Source organism: Mobula birostris, chromosome 14, assembly GCF_030028105.1.
Source record: "Mobula birostris isolate sMobBir1 chromosome 14, sMobBir1.hap1, whole genome shotgun sequence".
NCBI lineage: Eukaryota > Metazoa > Chordata > Chondrichthyes > Myliobatiformes > Myliobatidae > Mobula > Mobula birostris.
The window spans coordinates 72,967,941-72,983,977 of NC_092383.1; the positions used below are offsets into that span (position 1 = coordinate 72,967,941).

A 16,037-nucleotide genomic window follows, 5' to 3' on the forward strand; every position below is an offset into this window, starting at 1 on the left:
TTGGGTTGGGTTGGTTGCTCAGAATTTCAGAATTCAGAATCAGGTTTAACATCACTGGAATTTGTCAAGAAATCTGTTGTTTTGCAGTGGCACAATGCACTACCTAATAATAAAAACTATAAATTACAGTTGAATATAATTTATTTATTTTCATATATAAAATTAAAGTAAGCAGTGCAAAAAGAGAAAACAAAATACTGAGGTTCACGGGTTCAATGTCCATTCAGAAACCTGACGGCAGAGGAGAAGAAGCTGTTCCTGAATCATTGTGTGTGTAACTTTAGGCTCCTTGATGGTAGCAATGAGAAGAGGGCATGCCCTGCATGATGGGGGTCCTTAAAGGTGGACGCCACTTTCTTTTGAGTCACCGCCTTTTGAAGGCGTCCTGGATGCTGGGGCGGCTAGTGCTCGTGATGGAGCTGGCTGAGTTTAAAACTTTCTGCAGCTTTTTCTGATCCTGTGCAGTGGCCCCTCCATGCAACAAGCTAGAATGTTCTTCCGGGAGCATCTGTAGAAATTTGCGAGTATCTTTAGTACCAATTCTCCTCAAGCTCCTAATGAAATATAGTAGATGACAAATTTCACTTGTTTATTCTTTATGTTCCTGTTAGGATGAAAGGAAAGGTTAAAAGTTTGAGAGAGCCATGGTTTGCAAGGGATATTGGAAACTTTGTTTGGAAAAAGAGAGATATCTACAATAAATATAGGCAGTGTGGAGGATATGATGTGCTCGAGGAATATAAAGAATGTAAAAAGAATCTTAAGAAAGAAATTAGAAAAGCTAAAAGAAGATATGAGGTTGCTTTGGCATATAAGGTGAAAATAAATCCCAAGGGTTTCTACCGTTATATTAATAGCAAAAGGATAGTGAGGGATAAAATTGGATGGAGTTGACGTGGATAGGCTTTTTCCATTGAGAGTGGGGGAGATTCAAACAAGAGGACATGAGTTGAGAGTTAAAGGGCAAAAGTTTAGGGGTAACATGAGGGGGAACTTCTCTACTCAGAGAGTGGTAGCTGTGTGGAACGAGCTTCCAGCAGAAGTGGTTGAGGCAGGCTCGACGTTGTTGTTTAAAGTTTAATTGGACAGCTGTATGGACAGGAAAGGAATGGAGGGTTATGGGCTGAGTGCAAGTCGGTGAGACTAGTTGAGAGTAAGCGTTCGACATGGACGAGAAGGGCCAAGATGGCCTGTTTCCGTGCTGTTATGGTTATATGTGTGGGAATCCTGTCAGGAGGTCCCAAGGGTTAGGACCAAGTACACTCAGGGGTTGTTAGAAGTAGTGCCGCTGCCGAAGGTGATTACAGTAAAGGCTCACCAGAAACGGGATAGTAAGGAGCAGAAATGGAGGGCAGCAGGAGAACAAAAAACAACAGAAATAGAAACTACAAGTGCCAGTTTCGTAAAATTACATGGAAATGTGATGGTCCACTGTAACCAGGATAACACGTTGAGGGATCGAACAAAGCAGCAACAAAATATCTCAGATCAGAGAGAGCCCAAGGGAGAGAAGATAGTCCTCTCCCAGGTGACCAAGTCATGGCAAGGGAGATGCCTGAAAAGACAGATTTTGCTTCCAGGTGGATAGGACCACAGGTGGTTCTCCGGACTAATGACACCTGCGTACAGTCCTGGTGAGGCAGCCAGTGGAAACACTGGACTCAGGTTCAACCATTGACTCTGCTTGTCACCCTCGCAGACAGAGCAAGAGATCAGTTGTACCCCATTACAGTGTCATTGCAGAGAACTGTTGAACGCCAGCCTGCTGCATCAGTTCTGACCACACCTGACCCACAGCAAATGCAAAAGCAGAAGATGCTGAGGGAGCTTGATAGCAAGCCATGAACAGCATGCTAAAGTAACTGTACCCTGTAATGAAGGCTAGTTGCTGAAGGAAGATGATTAGTTGCATAGCTCAGACTGGAAAAAATATTGGGGAAAATAAATAGGAAAGGATTCGAGTTACAGCAGAGACATCAGGTTTCATATCTTCAATGGTATGACAGACTGAGAAAGAGAAGAAATTACACACAGCATCTGAAGGCAGTCACTCCAGTCTGAATGGGGAGTGAATACAAATAAGCTGGGCCCTTTCAGTGGTTGGGCCAGTGACCTGCTGAACCATGTCTACGCCCACCTGGACAAGCCAGCGAGCACTGTGAGGGTCATGTTTTTTGACTTCTGTGCATTTAACACCATCCGCCCTGCTCTTCTGGAGGAGAAGCTGACAGCGATGCTGGTGGCTGCTTCCCTGGTGTCATGGATTCTTGATTACCTGACTGGCAGACCACAGTACGTGTGCTTGCAACACTGTGTGTCCGACACAGTGATCAGCAGCACTGAGGCTCCACAGGGGACTGTCTTGTCTCCCTTTCTCTTCACCATTTACACCTCGGACTTCAACTACTGCACAGAGTCTTGTCATCTTCAGAAGCTTTCTGATGAGTCTGCCATAGTTGGATGCATCGGCAAGGGAGATGAGGCTGAGTACAGGGCTACGGTGGGAAACTTTGTCACATGGTGTGAGCAGAATTATCTGCAGCTTAATGTGAAAAAGACTAAGGAGCTGGTGGTAGACCTGAGGAGAGCTAAGGTACCGGTAACCCCTGTTTCCATCCAGGGGGTCAGGGTGGACATGGTGGAGGAATACAAATACCTGGGGATACGAATTGACAATAAACTGGACTGGTCAAAGACCATTGAGGCTGTCTACAAGAAGGGTCAGAGCCGTCTCTATTTCCTGAGGAGACTGAAGTCCTTTAACATCTGCCGGACGATGCTGAGGATATTCTACGAGTCTGTGGTGGCCAGTGCTATCATATTTGCTGTTGTGTGCCGGGGCAGCAGGCTGAGAGTAGCAGACACCAGCAGAATCAACAAACTCATTCGTAAGGCCGGTGATGTTGTGGGGATGGAACTGGACTCTCTGACGGTGGTGTCTGAAAAGAGGATGCTGTCCAAGTTGCATGCCATCTTGGATAATGTCTCCCATCCACTACATAATGTACTGGTTGGGCACAGGGGTACGTTCAGCCAGAGACTCATTCCACCGAGATGCAACACACAGCGTCATAGGAAGTCATTCCTGCCTGTGGCCATCAAACTTTACGACTCCTCCCTTGGAGGGTCAGACACCCTGAGCCAATAGGCTGGTTCTGGACTTATTTCCTTGCATAATTTACATATTACTATTCAACTATTTATGGTTTTATTACTATTTATTATTTATGGTGCAACTGTAACAGAAACCAATTTCCCCCGAGATCAATAAAGTATGACTATGAATAGCCATTCTGGGAGGGTGTGGCGCTGGGGTGAGGTTCATGCAGCCATTCAAATAGAGACCACTCCAACCCGTCCTTCAACGATGAAGGGGTCTGAACATTCTGATAATCCTTTGTCATGGCATGGAGCGTGGAGTGTGAACTATTGCTTGTGAGCTTGATACACTTACCTTGATGGTACCCCTAACCAGAGAGTAACCACTGGTAGCCACTGCTCAGTTTTAGCTATCAGAGAATGAAAGGGTGAAGATAAAGAATGTGATTAACCTGCAATTGGCCCCCAGGGAAGGAGGCAACAGACATGCAAATGACAAAGCTGCATTTTAAAGACAGTCAAATTTCTGGAACAAGCTTTGCTGAGACTTGTAAGTAGCCATTAGGGATGTAGATGCAAATAGGGATACGATAGGTAACTGGGGAAAGGGGTCTGAAGTACGGGGCATTTTTGCTGCCCTACTTGATTAGATTCCCCCCCCCCCTTATAGTTTGGCCTTTCCTGGATCAAAATTATTTTTGTCCAGTAGGCCCAAGAAGATGTATTCTGGAATTATGGTGTGGAGCAAATATTAATTTCAACAGCAACCAATCTTCAGATCTGTATGTGGATTGAGTTTAAAATGCAGACTGGGGTTGATTGCATACTAAGAAGCACTTACTGACCTGCGACATCTGCATATGCATGAATGCAACCAAGAATCAGTGGAGATTAACATTCATTTTTAGGTGTCTAGATGTCTTGTGGTGAAGATCAAGGTATATGAAAACTATACGTAATTCAAAGGAAGCATTATGGATACACTGTAACAAAAGAATTATCCTGCAGTTACCTCTGATTTTTAGCAGATAAAAATGTCATGTAATATTGGGTCAGGGAGGCCTCTTCTTTCAAGTGTCTCCAGTATGATTCCTTCTTGTTTGGCTGTATAAAGACTTCTACATCCACTAGCTTCTGGTGACTTCATTCCCAATCACAACATCAATCTCCTTATGTTAAAAGAATATTGACTGTATTTCTGTTGTGTGGTTTATCTATTAAGAATTCAGGATTCCTTTGCACAGCTAGTGAATTCATTTTGCCATACTGTGTCTTCACATTAAAAATGCATTTCACAAGGAAAAGATGTGAGTTTGAAATGGATGGAACTCTGTAACCTTCACTTAGGAGTTGATACTCTTTCCCAATACAATAGGAAATCCACAAAACCTTCTGAAATGATGTTGCTTATTTTTCCTTTCCCGTTAAAGCTCGTAGAATTTTGACGTTATATGAGAAAGAAGTTTAATTCATCAAAATCCCTCATGAATTACTGTTTTGAAGGAGGTCCCATTTAGCTAATGGACTGCATTTCACCAAGGACAGACAATTCACGAGAAGAAAACTGCTTCCAAGGAACTGTTTGCACATCAGGTGTTCCAGACTTCCTACCACTTAAAAGGATGGATCACACGGGAGGCTTGATGTTGCACATCTGACCTCCTGTCCTGGTCCTGGACTCCACCAAATCCATCATTGAAAATATTACTTTAATTAAATGTACTGTTTTAATTTATACTTCATTGCTTTAAGTGAATTTATGGTTTTAACGAAATGAACTCATCATATGCATGCTCTCCCTTTTGTACACTTCATTTTAACGTCAGAGCTAAGTTTGCTGTCATCGACACAAACAACTGGATGCACAAGTGCAATGAGAAACATTTTCAGCAGCATTACAGACAATAGCATCAGATACACAACATTCATAAGAAAAACAAGTTATACAGGAAAAAGCAAATTAAAAAAAATGAAAAGTTCATTGTAGTGCAAGGTGGCCCTGGGTGTTGCTATATTGGGGTAGTGATTAGTGCTGTGCAGGTTGGTTCACAAACTGGATGGCTGAAGGGAAGTAGCTGTTCCTGAAGCTGGTGGTGTGGAACTTCAGTGTTCTGTATCTCCTGCTTGGTGGGAGCTGTAAGAAAATGGCATTGTCCAGATGGCGGGGCTCTTTGATGATAGATTATTTTATACTTTATTTTATCAAGTTTCCATATTATCAGATATTAGAATCCTTGTAAAGGCTTTCAGACAGCATAAGTAATCAAAGGGCCATGGTTTAAACTGCTGGAAGCCTAGGCATTGTTCACTCCTGCTCTGCTGCATGGAATAGCCATGGAGGAAGTGTCTCAAATTAGTTGGGAGTCATGTGAATTGGAGTGGTGCATCAGTAATAGAGTGGATTAAGCTGTGTTTTGTATCGGTAATAAACATAAGTTACTTGATCTTTTGCAGCCATATGGCAACAATGACGTGTCTGACTGCAACACACAGGCTGTGCCTGGCCCAAAGTCTCTCCCTACGTGAAGGGAATATGAATAGTCCATTCTTAAAAGCTTGCAGGTTACTAATCCACTTTGCATCCTTCACCTGCATCTCTGACTTTAATCTGCAGCGGGCAATGGACCTCCGCTCACTTATTCTCAACAACTCTACAATTGGCATCGTTTCAAATTCAGATTCATGTACATCATTATTTCATCAGACCCCAGAGGGGAGAACCCTGTCTCTTTCCTTAACAAATAGGCTTGGCAGAGGAAGTGCTTCTTGCAGCAGATGGTAAATTTCCGTCTTCCCCAGAACATACGGATGCAATTCTACACTGCCATCATTGAGAGCATCCTCACATCAGCCTCTTCTGTCTGGTTAGGAGCAGCATTCTCTCACAATATACAAAAACTACAGAGAACTATCAGGTCAGCAGAAAAGGTCTTGGTGGAATCTGCCATCGCCATCGCTGGTATTTCCCAGGACAAAGAAGCAGGTAGGAAAAATGATTGCAGACACTACTCCTTCAGCATGCAAACTCTCTTTTCCAAAAGCCGCCTTCTGGAAAGCTTTGTAGGGATATTAAAACAAAAAAACTTCATGCCATCTTATAAGTTTCTTTCCCCCACCAGGCAGTTAAACTGATCAACTATTCTAGTTAGCCCTCTCACCCCCCTTATCTATTACTCCTTTCACTGCACAGTAGACACTTTAAACCACTTTTTATAATGCTGCTTGTATTGTAAATACATGCTGGTATTTATTTATGCATATTTTTTTCCATATCTGTCCTTTAATCTCTCATTTTTTTGCACTACCTTGCTTTCCCTTTTCTATTTTCTATTTATGATTTATAATTTAAATTTTTACCATTTACTATCGATTTGTACTCCAGGGAGCGCGAAGCGCAGAATCAAATATCGCTGTGATGATTGTATGCCCTAGTATCAATTGTTTGGCGACAGAAAAGTAAAGTATTCTCTAACTTTATTAGTTTTTAAAATATGTTTTTCTATGTTCTTTATTCTTAATAATTTTTGAACGTTATTGCATGTTGTACCCTGACCAACACACTGTTATGTTTTCTAATGCGAAGAAAGAGCGTAAGAGAAACAAGGGAACCCAAGAGATGCATGTAAAGTTTGTTGTTATACAGATGATGTGGTGACATGATGGTGGCATTCACATACTTTTACATATAACCTGTAATGAATTATTTCAACAACAAAGAATGCTTAAACAATATATTTATGTATATTACTTAAATATTACAGAAATATTAAATACATTACTCACACCACAGCAAGTTCCTAATACATGTGAATGTATATAGCAAATAAATTTGCTCCTTGATCCTAAACACCTGTGCATTGCTCTGTTGTGTCAGTAGGCAACTGAACTGGTTTGAGTAGGCCAGAGTATTGTCACACTGAAAAAGGTCAACAGTTGCAAGGAAGGAGGATGAGAAAGGGGCCAAATTCCTTGTCTGCGTGCTATGATGTCATAGCACTGCTGGTTTGGACTCTTCCCCCTTCTGTAGGACCCTTCCAGAACTTCCCTAAGGCTTTTAACCTGGAAAACAGGCCTTCCTCTGAGAGCTACTTTGAATTGTCTTCTCACCTGATCTAGGTTAGGAATGATCTAATAGCATTTCTGTGGTGTTTGGCGATTTAAAACTTGGTGGCATGCCATTACTTCAAGGCAGCAAAATAATTTGTTGGAGTGGATTCAAAAACTAGCACAGAATTAAAATCTACCCCAAAGTTGCAGCTTTGACAATCTAATAATAGGCACTTTTGTTTTAATCTTCCGCCAGTTGATGTGAGTGGAGAATAGGTCTTCTGTTATAATCAATGAGTTGACTGAGTGCTTGCTAGTTTGAGACTAAAGGACAGATGGGCTGCTTAGGAGAGCTGGTAAAAGCAGAGAAACTAGCAATGTTTAGGGGGCATTTGGATGGCATGTGAACCAGCAGGGAATAAAGGGATATTGACAATGAGCAGGAAGATGGAGTTAGTTTAGATTGCGAACATGGTCAGCACAGACATGGTGACCAAAGGGCCTGCACCTGTACTGCACTGTTTTACATTCTATATAAGTTCATATCTGCAAAGAAAGTGAACAGTCAGAGGCTTTGACCAACGAAGCCTCAATGTAATCTATTACTTCATTTTTTAATCTAAAGAGCAATTTTCTTTTCTGGCTTTAATATTATCTTTAATTTCATCTGTCAGAGTGGAAAATTGATTGTATTAATATAATGTACAAAACTTCGAAGTTTATTATGTTCCAGAGAAAGAAAGTTACAATGTACTAGATGATATTTTTCAGTCAAAGGGCAAAACTTTTTTTTTACTACATATTCATACAATGCAACAAGCCCAGTTGAATGCATTTCGTCACATATCTGATTTTCCTGATGCGGATTATTTCTGGAATGAAATCTCATTCATTCTAGAATAGTGGATCATTTAAAATAATTTAAAACAGTTTTACATGTAGTTTATTGTTAAGATCATATACTCAATGGTCACTTTATTAGGGACACCTGCTTGTTAATGTAAATATAATCAGCCATTCAGGTGGCAGCAACTCAATGCATAAAACTGTGCAGACATGGTCAAAAGTTTATTTGTTGTTCAGACCAAATAACAGAATGGGGAATAAGTGCTTTGACCGTGGAATGGTTGTTGGCGCCCAACAGGATGGTTTGAGTATTGCAGAAACCACTGATCTAGAATTTTCAAGCACAACAAACCATTCTTAGATATTATACAGAGTGGTGCAAAGAATCAAAAAAGAAAAGAAATCATGTAAGCACCAGTTCTGTGGGTGAAAATAATTTGATGAGAGAGGTCAGAGGAGAATGGCTAGACTGGATCAAGCTGACAGGAAGGCAACAGTAACTCAAGTAACCACACATTACAACAGTGGTGTGCAGAAGAGCATGTCTGAATGCACAACACATCAAACCTTGAAGTAGATGGGCTAGAGCAGCAGAAGGCCACGAACAAACACTCAGAGGCTACTTTATTAGACACAGGAGGTATGCTTTCTGGAGTAAATATAAATTGTGATTTTAGCTGAGCTTTCAAAGCTGAAACAAATTCAATTATTTATCTATTGCTTCAAAATAAACTGAAGCTACGAAATAAAACATATCAGTGTGGAATTATTTCTGTCTGAAGTCATACCAGCATCTGATTGATATTCGTATTGCACAGCGATAAGCTCCTGAGCACCTGAGCACCCTGAACAGCCTACCTTCAACCCAGAGATACACATATAGTGATACCAAACTCTAACCAATTATGTTTCACTCTTAAACCCGGAACATTCTCTACACACAGTTAGATCTATCTACCCATTTAATCTTATTTGTATTCTCAATATTTCACACTGTTAAAGTAATCACCCTTTGGATAAATTTTCATTATTTCTTCTTCCCTATGTTGTCTTCTGTGCACATCAGTGATGAGGTGTCATTGAAGCCTGGAGAAGAACACTTACTGAATTGCTACTTCCAACTAATTTGATTAATTATTCATTTAAATTCTCCATCATTCCAGTTCCTCTTCCCAAAACGTGAATCGTTCTCTGGAATTATTAGGGAGATATTTCTCTTCCATGTTTTCTAGATGAATGTGTTTTGCACATGCTAGCAGAAGGCAGAAGAGATTTGCATACCATATCTAGCTTGCCTTGCATAGTTTGGCTCAGGTCGCGTGGAGGAACATTAACAACTAGTTTAAATGTGGCACTTCACTTGAGTAGTAAAACTGTCAATTTTATTCCAGAGATCCATTGTGAAGGTATCATTTTACAAACTCTGACTGTGTGTTTATTAAATATAAAGATAATGTTCGAGATAGAATGAGAAGTAGAGGTTTTTCTATCAGGGCTAAGGATATAAAAAGCATTTCTTTTACTGCAGTGCTGAATGCTGGCAGTTAACTCACTTTCTTCTGTAAAAATATTGTTGCTTCTCATTACATCATTTGGTCCCTCAGTTCTTTAGTGCATTTTAGTTTTATTAGATAACATTCAGAGCAACACAAGTTAGCCTGATGACATGCTCAAGTCTGAAGGACTCACTAATACTGAAGCACCCTTAGCAACAAATTTGTTGGGTGGAAGCATAGAACCAAAACGCAGACATTGATAGAGGCAATTAAATGTCAGAATTACCACAGATCTCTGGGCCTCTTTTATGGTTAGGCAAAACTGCAGTGAAGAACTAGTAATATCTGGCTACAACAAATTGATTCTCTTATCATGCTGCTGAAGTTCAAGTTCATTCCTGCTGTTGAGTCGGTCGTAAGATTATTGATCTTATACAATAAAGTATACTTATGATGCTAATGGTCTGTCTCAGGAGATTCAATCCAATCGAATCTTTGCATTAATCTCAAGACAAAAGAACTCCCCGTGACAGAACTAAACTTTATTCAAACGCAGTTGAATACAACACAAGATGCACAAAATCGCTTACCTTTATTTTCCACCTTAAAGTCTTCAGGAAGAAGGCTGTCCTGCCTGTTGCCAAGCACAAAAGCCAAGAAGGACAGGATGAGAGCATCCAGGATCCCAATGATGGCTAAGATGTAGGCCCAGCGAACAGAGCATGCTCCCAAAGTGTACTTGTCAGTTTTGTTCCCACACATTTGTTTGACTGCGTCTGAATCCCAGCCATCAGGGTAAATCATGCATCCCATTATGAGGCCAGTAGCTAAAGGGAAAATAACTTCTGTTATTTCAGAAATATGTAATAAACAGTTATTAACATATTGGGATTTCATGAAAATTCAATTAACTTGAACTGTGATTTCACAAAATAAAAGTTGTTTCATACTATTTATTTCAATCCTTGTTTTAAATGGTTATATGGGACCATTTTAGTATACGTTAAACTTTTACAAACAAAATATTCTTGCAAATTTCACTTTCAACAAATGAAAGCAATACCTAAGAAAAGTAATGTAGGACTGAACTAACGGCATTTCCCTCCACAGAGGCTGCCTGACCAACTGAGTTCCTCCAGCATTTTGTGTGTTGCACTTGGTAGAGTTAAAGTTGGGTCATAAATTCCCTCAATTCCACATTTAGCATTTTATGTACTTCTGATTTGATTGGTCCAAAGATGAAAGGAGCAGGCAACCACTTCCCATTCATTTGCCGAATTAATTTAATTTTTATGCGGCTTGCCTCTAACCGATATCGCTAACTGGCCCCAATATACTGCAACTGCAGGCAATTAATTTTAATCATTTCATTTAAAAGCATAGTGCCAGATAGTTAAATAGATACCTTTTGCTAAATATTCAACAAAGCAACAGTCCAAATAGAGTGATAGAATCATAAAGCCACATAACACAGAAACAAGACCTTCAGGTCATCAAGTACCTCTGTGTACTAATTCCATTCACTAACATCTACTCCATAGCCTTTGAGTGCTCGTTTAGATACACCTACACCTGCATCTCCTCCATTTCCCAGAAGTCCACCTTCCCTGATCTTAACGTCACCATAACGGGGAAAGGGTTCCCCTTGCCCTGACCTACCACTCCGTGAGCCTCTGCATCCAGCGTGTTGTTCTCCACAACTTCTACCAATTTCAACTGGATCCTACCACTGAACACATATTCTTCCACTCCACTCTCTGCCGTCTATAGGAATTCTTCTCTCAGTGACTCCCTTGTTCACTTGTCCCTGCTCCTACATCTCCTCCCTTGTCACCATTTCGAACTCCAAACAGTTCTTCCAGATGAGGCAACACTTCATCTGTGAGCCTGTCAGGGTCATCTACTGTATCCAGTGCAGCCTCCACTACATCGGTGAGACCCGATGTAGATTGGGGGAGCCACTTCATCGAGCACCTTTGCTCCATCAGTCACAAAAGGCGAGATTTCCCGGTGGCCACCCATTTTAATTCTATTTTCCATTCCCATTCTGACATGTTGGTCCACGGCCTCCTCTAAGTCACAAAGATGCCACTCCCAGGCTGGAGGGGCAACACCTCATATTCTATCTGAAGAGCCTCCAATCAGATGGCACAAACATTGATTTTTCTAACTTCTGGTAATTTCTCCCCTCAGCCTTCTCTCTTTTTTTATATTCCTTGTTCTGGCTCCCCTCTTACCCCTTCTCTTATCCTCACCTGCTTATCACCTCTCTCAGATGACCTTCCCCCTTCGCTTTCTCCCATACTCCATTTCCCTCTCCTATCAGCTTCTTTCTTCTTCAGCCCTTTACCTTTTCCACCAATCACCTCCCAGCTTCTTACTTCATCCCACCTTTCCCCCATCTGGTCTCATCTACCGCCTGCCACCCTGTACTCCTTATTCCCCTCCCACCTTCTTATTCTGGTTTCTTATCCCCCCCCTTCCTTTTCAGTTCCGATGAAGGAGTAAAACACTGATTGTTTATTTCTCTCCATGGACCCTTCCTGACTTGTTGATTTCCTCCAGCAATTTATGTGTAACTTATTCATAATGTTGTTTACATCTTTAGGTCATCCACAGTCTTCTCCACTCCTAGGAATACAAACCCAATCTATGCAGTTTAGATTTACAACAACAAATAAACAACGCAGGTCAGGCAGCATCAATAGAGGGGGAATAACAGCTACGTGACGAGATCGTCAGCTGGATGGAAAGGAAGGAGGCAGAAGATGAGGGAAGGACAGGGGTACAAGCTGGTAGGTGATAGGTGAGACCAGGTGACAGGAAACGTGGGTGGATGGGGAAGGGGAAATGAAGCAGGAAGCTGGGACGTGATAGGTGGAAGAGGCAAAGGGTTGAAGAAGGAAGAATTTAATAGTAGAGGGGATGCAAGAAGGGGAAGGAGGAGGAGAACCAGAGGTGGTGATGGGCAAGTAAGAAGACAAGAAAGGTGAGAGAGTAGCTAGAATGGGGAATGGTAAAAAGAAAGAAGGGGGAAGGGGGTAAGTAATGGTTTCCCTTTCTGTCATGATGAGGCCTTACTGAAGTTGAAAGAGCAACACCTCATATTCTGTCTGGGTAGCCTCCATAAACACTGATTTTTCTAACATCCAGTAATTACTCCTGCTTCTTTGCTTCTCTCCCCCACCCACCCACTTTTCCCCACACCTGCTCTCACCTATCACCTGCCAGCTTGTACTTCTTCCCTCTCTCCACCTTCTTATTCCGGCTTCTGTTCCCTTCCTCTCCTGTTCTGATGAAGGGTCTCGGCCTAAGACATCAACTGATTATTTTCCACCATAGATGCTGCCTGATCTGCTGAGTTCCTCCAACATTCTGAGTATGTTCAACATTTCTTTAAGTCTTGATGGATAAGTTTTCCATCAAACAAACCTTTAACTTCCCTGCACTGACCTTTGAAAGATCGGTGTCCTACACCACTGATATTTTGCCTCTCTAGCAAATTGTGGATCCATACATTATGGAGCCACAATCTCAAGCTCTCTGATTCACACACATCATGGAATATTTTCCCACGTCATCATCACCAAGAATTAGACCAACAGATTTGTTTGTTGTGGTAACTCCAAGTGGTTTAACTTTTTCAACAGAGATTTGCATTTTAAGGAGTCATCCTGTATTCTTTGAGCTAATGTTATGTTTGACATATACCCACTTTCTATCTTTATTTAACTGCCATGGGAGAAAAGTAATTAGTAATATTGAAGGAAAAGGCATTCAAATATTCTCTGGCATGAGTGAAAGCAGTGTGTAATTAGGAAGAGACACCAACCTGGTTTTCACAAGAGTACCAGAGCATTTATTAACTTCTTCAGAGACAGCAGCTGCATTCAAAGTGCCAAAAAATATTACATGATTCAATTAAATCCTATTTCTCCAGCTAATGATGTGACAGAGATATGAGACAGTAAAGTGTAGATAAGAGCCTTCAGAAAGACGTCTTCCTGGACCTGATTAATTTTGAACATTTCATATCCTTGCAAGTCATTTGATGAAACTGCTGAATGTGTAATCAATTGATCTCTTGAGATCTATGACATCATTGCTTCCAGTGAAGAATTTCTTCTGGTGAAATTGCTGGCAGCATCATAAAATATATATAAAGCCACTCCTGTTAAAATTTAATGGTGATGGTAATTATAAATGTAAATCTTGGTGGATTAGATTCATTAATGATATGGATGGAAACTGTAGGATCAGACTTTTTAAGGACTAATTTAACATTATTCTATACTTATACAGAATATGTAATTTATCTTGGATTTATATTTGTGTTTTTGTTATTTGTTAATTTCCAACTTGTTTTATTTAATCTCTGGTCAGAACACAAGGATAAAAGACATAGAAGCAGTATTAGGCCATTCAACAAGAACATACGTAGCTGATCTTCAGCAGTTTGCCTGCTCTAACAGCAGGTCGCTTGCTTCTTTAAATGTTTAAAACCCTATCCGTCTCTGAATTGAATATACTCATAGCTCTTCTGGGTAGAGAACTTCAATGATCTGTAACCCCCAGGGTAAAGAAAAGCCTATTCATCAGTGACCAGACCCTATTTTGAGACTATGACACTTGATTTAAGTGACTCAGCCAATATTTTTTTATATAAATGCTGACATATTTTTTCAATTCATCATACATTCTACAATAATTTTCCTCTACTTTTGGGAAGATTTCCATGTCTGCTTCTCTGAAGGCAGGCACTTTCTGATCACTTTCCAGAGCTAACGTTCTTCTCCAACTTTATCCCAATTCTTTGACAAATGGAGCTACCCCTCTTCCTCTTCTATTTTGCCCATTCCTTCTAAACATTGGGTATCCTGGAATATTTACTTCCTAGTCATTGCCACTTAGCAGCTATGGTTCTGTAATAGGTGCTACATTGTACCTATTTATTGTTCTTTCTGCCTTTAATCCACCTGTCTTGAATAGTGTGTGCATTCAGATAAAGGCTCCTCAGCTTTTTTAACACCTCCCACCCACACCCCATCTTCTACCCTTTTGGTATAAAGTGAGATTATCCCCTTAGAGTTGATTCTAAATCACACATCAGGATCTCTCTTCCACCCACCCAAGGGCCTTTGAATGAACCCTCCCATCCATCCAATGATCTCTTTGACCCCCCACCATCAGGCAGGAAGTACCATAACGTTAGGACAAGGATTGCTAGGATGGGAAATAGCTTCTTCCCCCAGGCCGTGAGACTACTGAACTCTCTGCCACCACTCAGGTCTCACCATGTATGAAGCGCCAGTAGCGTTTACTGTTTACTTTTTAACTTGCAACATTAAGTACACCTTATTAGTTGTTAATTTATTTGTGGTCATATCATCTTATGTGTTGTGTGTGAATTATATGTGCTGTGTTCGCACTTTGGTTCGGAAGAATGTTAACTTGATAAATCTTAACGAAACACAATAATGCACTTACAGAGCCCAGATTTTGTTGTAACAGAGTGCTTAAGTCTCAGCCACGTTGGTTAGGAGAGAAGGTAAGCAAGCTGAGAAAACCTTGACTGTTGTCTCAACAGCACCACCAACGCAAGCCTTAACTGGTCACTCCTCCAATAATGTCACGATTCTCCTGAAGTTCAGATGCAAATTACCTGCAAACAGCCTGGCTACCCAACTCAAGCTTGACTACATGTGTAGGTCAGGGTGACTTCAAAAGCACTTCCAGGTCATTAGGTTCAGACCTCTTGTTTTTCCAATTCTCGTGGCTTCTTCAGCTTCTTTGCATTACTCCTTTAAATTTCCTTATCTTTCCTTGCTATCTTCTTGAACTTTGCGTTCAGTTGGAGGTATTTGTAAATTTTATCCAAAAGGTTTTCTTGGCAAGTTACTGGAGTGGGTTGCCATTTCCTTCTCCAGTGGACCATATTTAGTCTGACCCCTCTGCCACGACCTGTCCATCTTGAGTAGCTCTACATTGTATAGCTCATAGTTTCGCTAAGGTACACAAGCCCTCTCACCACGACAATGTAATGGTCCATGAGGAAGACATCAAAAAGAGATGGCAAGAATACAAAGAGAGATCCCAACAGCGAAGACACCTGCAATGACTCCCTTATCGACCTAGAACCGGATATTCTGGAAAGTGAAGTCGAATGGACGATAGAAAACATTGGCAACAATAAGGCTGCAGGATGTGACAGGAGTTCAGTTGAATTGTTTAGAAACTTAAAAGGTGATGGTGTAAAAGTGTAGCATTAAAATTTGCCAGCAGATCTGGAAAACCCAACAATGGCCTTTAGACTGGAAAAAATCAGATTATATCCCAATTCCCAAGAAGGAAATGTAAAGGAATGTTCAAATTATCGTACAGTTTCACTAATTTCACTTGCTAGCAAGGCAATGCTAAAGATCATGCAAGCAAGACTCCAGCAATATATGGAATGAGACCTGCCAGATGTACAAGATGGTTTTAGAAGAGGCAGAGGCACTAGAAAACAAATCGAGGGAATTCCAGAAAAGTATTTGTAAGTTTTATTGA

At 40.9% G+C, this 16,037-nt stretch overlaps 1 protein-coding gene across 1 annotated transcript in view; it reads right to left on the reverse strand.

Moving 5' to 3' along the window:
• Nucleotides 1–16,037, reverse strand: part of LOC140209397 (LHFPL tetraspan subfamily member 5 protein-like) — a 123,195-nt gene that overhangs the window by 16,621 nt on the left and 90,537 nt on the right. Inside the window, exon 2 of the mRNA XM_072277648.1 lies at nucleotides 10,079–10,315. Within this exon, the coding sequence (XP_072133749.1) occupies nucleotides 10,079–10,315 (237 nt within the window). The remainder of the gene's footprint in view (nucleotides 1–10,078; nucleotides 10,316–16,037) is intronic.